Genomic DNA, 7,296 nt, shown 5'->3' on the forward strand with positions numbered 1-7,296 from the left:
TTCCGTCCTTGAGGTCTTGGCTCAAATATAATCTCAGAGAAGCCTTCCTTGACCACTTCTGTTATGAACTGAATTGTGTCCCCCCAAAATACATAAATTGAAACTCTAACCCTCAATGGAACTGTATTTGTAGATAAGTCCTTTAACAAGGTAATTAAGATTATGTAAGACCATAATGGTGGAGCCCTAATCTGATAGAACTGGTGGTGCCCTTATTGGAAGAGGAAGAAACACCAGGAGTGCACATGCACAGAGGAAAAGCCATATGAGGACAAAACAAGAAGGCAGCCATCTACAAGCCAAGGAGAGAAGCCTCCAGAAAAACTAAACCTGACTATACCTTGATCATGGACTTCCAGCCTCCAGAACTGTGAGAATATAAATTTCTGTTGTTTAAGCCACCCAGTATGTGATATTTTGTCATGGCAGCCCTAGATGTCTAACACAGCCTCCACTTCAGTTGCTTTCTGTAGCACTTTTACGAATTTGAAATACTCTATTAATTCACCTATTTACATGTTTATTATCAGATTGTCCTTTCCTAAGGCCAGAGACCTTGTCATTCATGCCTTATACCTGTGCTTGGTAGTTAGAAGGTGCTCAATAAATAATTCATTGAACAAATAACCAAAGTATCCAGGAGCACAGTGGACTGGGTATTGTGGATAATGGATAACTATGGATGCTAATCTCTGTTTTTTCATATTCAGTAGATTGCTATTTTCAATCTCAGGAAGAATACTATAGCTTCTTCAGTCCAAAGGTTAAAAATCCAAGTGTTTATAGGAGTCAAGCAGATGTTGTAAGTGAATATGGTACCTTGTGTAAATAAAATAGAAAATATTTTCTATTTTCTATTGGGGTACGTAGCAAACTGGAGAATTCACTGTCAATCTAAAGACAACTGCTTCTCAGTCAACTATTACCTTGGGCCCAATGTTGCCAGATCTAATATTTAAAAAGAAGCCAAAAATGTACACTTCTATGTGAAATCTTCTGATTTTAAAAAGTTGACAACTAATACAAACTTGTATAAAACACTGCAGGCCAAAACCACCACCACCAACAACAACAACAATAAAAGAAAAAGTGTGCAAAGGTAGACAGGAGGACTTCAGGGAGATCTGAGGCTAGGCTAATGATGGTTCTCCTTTCACAGCAGATACTAGAGGTCCTCCGTGCCCAGGAGAACCTGGATTTCTCCACACTACATAATCTCCCTCTTCTTTCTCTCTCACTCCGTCTTATTCTGCATCCTCACCCACCTCAGCTTCCTTTATCATATCTCTTCCTTTTTTCAATCTTGCTTTTGCCTCAGAGCTGCCAATGTCCTTTATGAGGGCCTTGCACAAAAAATTTCTGAAAAAATATTTGTTTTTGATCCAAGGAGGTGGGGGATAGGAACAGGGATGCTGCCCAGGGATAAGTACTCCTTACTCTCAGACTTAAGAAGAGCACTGTTGAAATCAAAATACATCACACAGAAGGCCTAGTTGCCATCTTTGTGTGCTATGATGGAGAGCACAATAAAATGGTAGCTACCATTTATTAAGCTGCTACAAAATATTAGAAATCTTAGAAAAAATAGTTAGTGTTTATTGAGTGTTTGCTTATCACCATGTAGGGAACTCTATGCTCGACAGAAATCAAGAAAAGTGCAGATAGCTCCCACAATTCCTTTCGCAAAGGTCCAGGAATTCAGAAACTATTAATCATGAAACAAGGCCGTATAAAATTTACTTGCAAAATTCTGTAGCTTCTGTTACTTTCCAATTCTACCTTTTTGTTTGTTTGGTTTTTGTCTTGTCACCTCTGTATATCTCTTGAAACAAAAAGTTCTGTATTTATCCTTGGGGTTGGCGAAAACGAGGAAAAGGCGAGGAGATTAGTTTCCACTCTTGGTTTGATTCCATCTTTACACAGGAAGAGGAGTGATGCTTGGGAAGAAGAATCTCAAGAGAAAAAATAGAGACAGGAGAAAAGAAAGGGAATTGGTTGAAGGAGTAGGCTGAGGCCAAGGAGGACGGCCTGGGTCTAAGGGGTGGAGACTCATATGTGTTTCCCATTCAGTGAAAATAAAAAAAGGAAAACTTGGCAGTCCCAAAAAAAGTCTGTTATTTTTATTATTAGGTGAGTGAGCTAAACGAATCTTTCTCATTTCACCATTCTGTTGCCCTATTTGTTCCTAAAATCCTGCCTAATTCCTCCAAAGCTCTTTTAATCCTGAGATTGGTGTTCCTGGGACCTGCTCCCTCCTTGGAAAAGCCCCTCTCTCTTCTTCTTTCACTTACACTCAGTGGTTTAAGTGAGCCAGTGGTCTAAGTGAACTGCTGATCTCATATTTGTGGTGATGACCGGGCATCCATACTGGGTGCTTACCGTGCTTTCAGAGGAAAGTCTAAATCGCAGTATCTTTGTTTCCCCAACTAGCACAATGATGGGCAGGTGGAACTCACTTCATTGAGCGGGACTAACTAGTGGGACTTCATTTGTTATTATATAAATAAATGAATGAGTGTTTCATAAGGGGGTCCTTAAGTTTCTCAAAGGAAGACTGTTCTTAATGCTGGCGCATAAATCCTGGGTTAGGAATACGAGGGCACTTAAGGCAAATGTGAGGTAATCGGATTTCTGATGAAGTGTGAAAAGAAGGCTAAAGAGAAGCTTGTTTGGCTCTGAATTTTCCATTCTTCCTTCCCCTTTCTCCTTCCCTTCTCCTGCCTTGCCACCTCAGATCCTCCCTCACCAGCCACTGGGCAGATGTGAGACTGAGAACTGGACCTGAAGTTCCACACTGGGGATGGCTGAGGAGAAGGGTGTGAGGAGAAAAGAGGGAAGTCATCAGGGCACACTTCACATCAGGACTGCCTGGACCACTGACTCAAGGCAAGAAGAGTCTCAACCCCGGTCCTGCTCAGGAAAGTAGATAAATGAACAGTCCCCTGTACAATTTACTTAACATTCTGACAAGTTCTGACATTCTGATAAGTTCTTCAGCAAATTTAGAATAGAAAAAGAATGGTATTATGGAAAAAAATAGTTCTCAGCTTTTTTATGATTTTCTGTTGCTGAAAGAGTACTAAAATTTCATCTGGGACTTCCCTGGAGGTGCGGTGGTTAAGAATCCGCCTGCCAATTCAGGGGACACGGGTTCGAGCCCTGGTCCAGAAAGATCCCACATACCGTGGAGCAACTAAGCCCATGCACCACAACTACTGAGCCCGCGTGCCACAACTACTGAGCCCACATGCCACAACTTCTGAAGCCTGCGCGCCTAGAGCCCGTGCTCTGCAACAAGAGAAACCACCGCAATGAGAAGCCTGTGCACCGCAACGAAGAGTAGCCCCCGCTCACCAAAACTAGAGAAAGCCCATGCGCAGCGAAGAAAAGAAATAATGCAGCCCAAAATAAATAAATAAATAAAATATTAAATTAGTTCCAAAAAACTTATAATAAATAAATAAATAAAATTTCATCTGAAGCTTAAACTGATTATTTCACTCTATCTGAAAATTACTTTGCTCTGAGAATCTCCTGTTGGTTGAAACAGAAAATTAGCTTATAAAGAACATAGGACTTTTATAATATATGTAGATTATAACATATATCTATGTTAAACTTGGGGAGAGGGTAAGGATTGGGATTATATATAATTAGACAAATATCTATGAATGTGTATAGTTATATACTATAACTGCAGTATATTTCTTATTAGAAATTATGACTCTATAATTCCAAAGTGCAAATATGCAACCCATCCTTGCCTGTAGACACCATAAAATCCACACACTTTTGTTCTCAGAACATTTGTTTCTGATGGAGCAAAGTGTCCATTTCAAGTATTGGGGAGTTTTCTTTAAAATTCAGGAACTAATTTTGAATGTATTAACATCCAAAGGGCCAATAGGAACTAATTTACTACCTGACAATTGCTGGTGTGAGGAAAATATGGCCCCCAAACGAGGAAAGACACCGGTCTGAAAATAATTTTAACTTGAAAAAATATAAAAAATGTGAACTCAGGCTATCTCAACAGCCTCAGAATAATCTTGTGCTAGCAGAGAGGACTGAGGACTGAAAATCAACACTGAAGATACAGGAACATTGCCTTCGTTTTATTGGTTAACCTCTTCATTTTGTAATTCTGTGAAAATCCCATGAGCATTTTGAATTTTTCAAAATATTTTTCTATATTTCATTTTTTAAAGCAACAAATCATTCAGGACTCATACTTTCTTTAGCTAAAGGCTTGTCATTGATCTTCCTTTACTGTCAGTTAGCTTTTAACCAAAGATATTTTCCACTTTAGCTATCATAAGATTTTAATATTTGCTGATACAAACTTTTTTCCTTTCCCTGGACCCCAAGGCAGAAGACCTGTTATTATTGTACATTTTTCCTGTTTAGAACTTGAGCTTCTTTTCAGAGTTTCATAAAAATCTATTTCTCTAATATCACTGAAATATTTATAGACAGGGTCTTAATTTAAATCCAAACTAGCCCCCAACATCAGTCTCCCAAGTTTTAGCAAAGTGAGATCAATCTTAATCTAAGCTTTTCTAAAAAGGATAAATCTATAACTAAACATAACGCTTGCTTAATAATATTTAGTCTTCTAACTTGATTTTCTTGGCTACTGCATCTAGAACAACAATTTCACTTTTTCTATGCAGCTATTCTCGAGATCTCTATTCTTGACTGCCTCCCTAAATTTTTGGAAAGACTCATAATAAAAATTTCCATAGGTTCTGTTTTAACTTTTCCATTCTTACTCATCTTTACTTTCCATGAGGCAATCCAATAACGAAAGCAATGTTAGTTAAAAATATTGTCTCTAAAGGCCTGTCAAAGCTTGGAATTTAGCACATACTTTGCAGAGATGTAGGGGTGATATAGAAGAGCACTCAGGTTTTTCTATTGCTGAAATAATGCTGGAAACCTCTTCCTACCCATGCCTTAAATTCCTCAGTATTTCTGGTTGCTCAACAACATATCTGGGAGCTTATAATTCTTCTTAGAAATAACAGATTTACTTTGGAAAATAAGCACTTAGGAAATGTTCGATCACTTGTGACCAAGCACTAGTGCATTTTCCGAAGTATTCTAGGCAGACAGAGCAAATTAGAGAAAATTCTTACCTCTTGAAGGACGTAAGACAATGCACATCACCAATAAGGCAAGCACAGCAGAAGTGGCAACTCCAAGTACAATTTTTAACCATGTCTACATAAAATAAAGAAAATTAGACATATAAATGGTTTCTGCTAAATAGTAGAATTGGCAAGCTTTTGTTTACACCTAAATCCTCTTTCTCCCTCCCCATAAAGCTTTTGATTGTCTTCCACTGATCTGGCTATAATTGCTGGAATTCTTCCAGCTCTGCAAGGAGAAATGTTTCTACAGTATATTTAGAACAAATTTCCCAATCCCAACCCACTCCAGGAAGTACATACTTATGTACAAATCCTCACCTTCTAAACGATAGAAAACTCTGATTGCGCTCAATTCAGCCAGCCCCCATGCTTTAGCAAGTATCTGAGGCTGCATATACTAACCTTCATTTTTTCCAGATGTTTTTGAAAGTTAGCTAATTCTGACTTCAGAGCGTGGGTCACCAGATCTGTGAAAACCGTTGAAAGAAGTAAGTCTGTCTTCGTAGTTGGAAGCCGAAGCTAGGGCAAGGGTTTTTTTTTCTTTCCACAGACTTTTGAATACCGTGCCAAATTTCAAAAGATTTCTGTAAAATCAGAAACAGATTTTGGGGGCGTTCTTGGCCTTGAAATGAACTGTGAGTGGCTCAAGGGAGGTTTTATAGCATTCTCATCCTTGTAAATTCTACACCAACATCTGCTTACGTTGCCACACAGAAGTTTTTTTTTTAATTATTTTTTACAAGTTTAGGTTTCTGTTTCATTTTCTTCTAGAAATCACTTACAGATCACATTGGCAAGTCATTGGGTTTTGGATAACCTTTCTATTTGCAACCAAAAGAAGAATTTAAAATAATATAAATTCCAGGTGTGTACAGTACACATATATCTCATTTTTAGCAGAGGGAGAAAATTAAAGTCACATAAGATTTTGTGAGAAAGACACCACATTACTGCAATTTCTTTTCTTCCTCTGGGAGATTATGAGGTACTGCAGACAGAAATGTTTTTCTTTCAGCACAATTTCTTTGTCCATATAGCACCATATGCACTTTCAGTAAATACAGAAGTTTAAAAATTCAACTGTCTAAACCCACGACTGCTTTACTTTAAAGAAATAAAATGCCATCTGGTGAAATTTAGGATGGGTTAGGTGTGTATGCACAGGCCAGAAAGATGGAAAGATCAGTAAGAATAATTTACCAGCAGACCTTTGAAAGAATGAAAATGGCTTTGCAAAAGTGATATTTTTGCTTCCCTCTCAGAATAGCTTCTGAGAGAGGAGAACAGTTAGTAATTATAAAGCCTTTAAAATAAATAAAAAAGCATTTGAGAAGAGAAGTAAGTTGTATGTACAATTTCATTTTGGATAAATTTACATAAATCCAAAGCAATCGGTCAACTTGACATCAGTAAAATGGTAGTCTGAATTAAAACACACACATACACACGCACACGCACACACACACACACACACACACACACACACACACACACCAGTTTCTTGGAGTATATCGCCTGGTTCAATGCAATTCATTTGGATAGATTCTGTTGTTCCACATAAATACGGTTGTTAACCTACTGTCTTTTAGTTCTTCCACTAATGGTTTTCTTCTTCGGACATTTGTAATGGTCTCAACCTGACTAAAACAAACTTCATGGTGAGCTTTCATGGATTTTTCATGAAAAGTAATGAGGAAATGTTCCTGAAATCTTTTGTTGTTTGCTTTATTCAACTGGTCTGATTACCATGGGAGGCTTTCTCCTGCAAAGAGCAGGACGGTGGCTTATGAACTTCCTCTTAGACATTCTCCAGACATCCCTCCCTGAATTCCAGCCTTATGAAAATTCTGTTGAGGAAAATGAGTCATTAAGCACTTACTGGCAGAGAGATGTAACCACCCTGAGTTAGAGAGGAGTCTCTCCTTCCTTTCCAGTTGATGGGGTCAGCTCTTTACAAACTGAAGCTAGCATTAAGATAAACATCCAAGTCATGCTATATGCTTGTGGGCATCTCCGTGTGATTGTGAGATCCTCAAATGCAAGATAAAAGCCACCAGCCAGGTCCCAAATGGACTGCTCCCATGTGGGTCCTCTGGGACTGATTGCCTTCTTTGGAAAATTCACACAACGTGTTCTCAGAAGT

The 7,296-nt window shown here is 38.4% G+C and overlaps 1 protein-coding gene across 1 annotated transcript in view; it reads right to left on the minus strand.

The window, feature by feature from the left end:
• FAP (fibroblast activation protein alpha) overlaps positions 1-6,823 on the minus strand; it is a gene marked incomplete at its 5' end in the record, with an annotated part of 71,230 nt that extends 64,407 nt beyond the window's left edge. The window contains 3 exons of the mRNA XM_082841621.1: positions 5,139-5,223; positions 5,556-5,620; positions 6,733-6,823. Of these exons, the coding sequence (XP_082697747.1) occupies positions 5,139-5,223; positions 5,556-5,620; positions 6,733-6,823 (241 nt within the window). The remainder of the gene's footprint in view (positions 1-5,138; positions 5,224-5,555; positions 5,621-6,732) is intronic.
• Between the last annotated feature and the right edge of the window lie 473 nt (positions 6,824-7,296).

The sequence above is a fragment of the Leucopleurus acutus genome, assembly GCF_964270905.1.
Source record: "Leucopleurus acutus genome assembly, chromosome: 6".
Classification (NCBI taxonomy): Eukaryota; Metazoa; Chordata; class Mammalia; order Artiodactyla; family Delphinidae; genus Leucopleurus; species Leucopleurus acutus.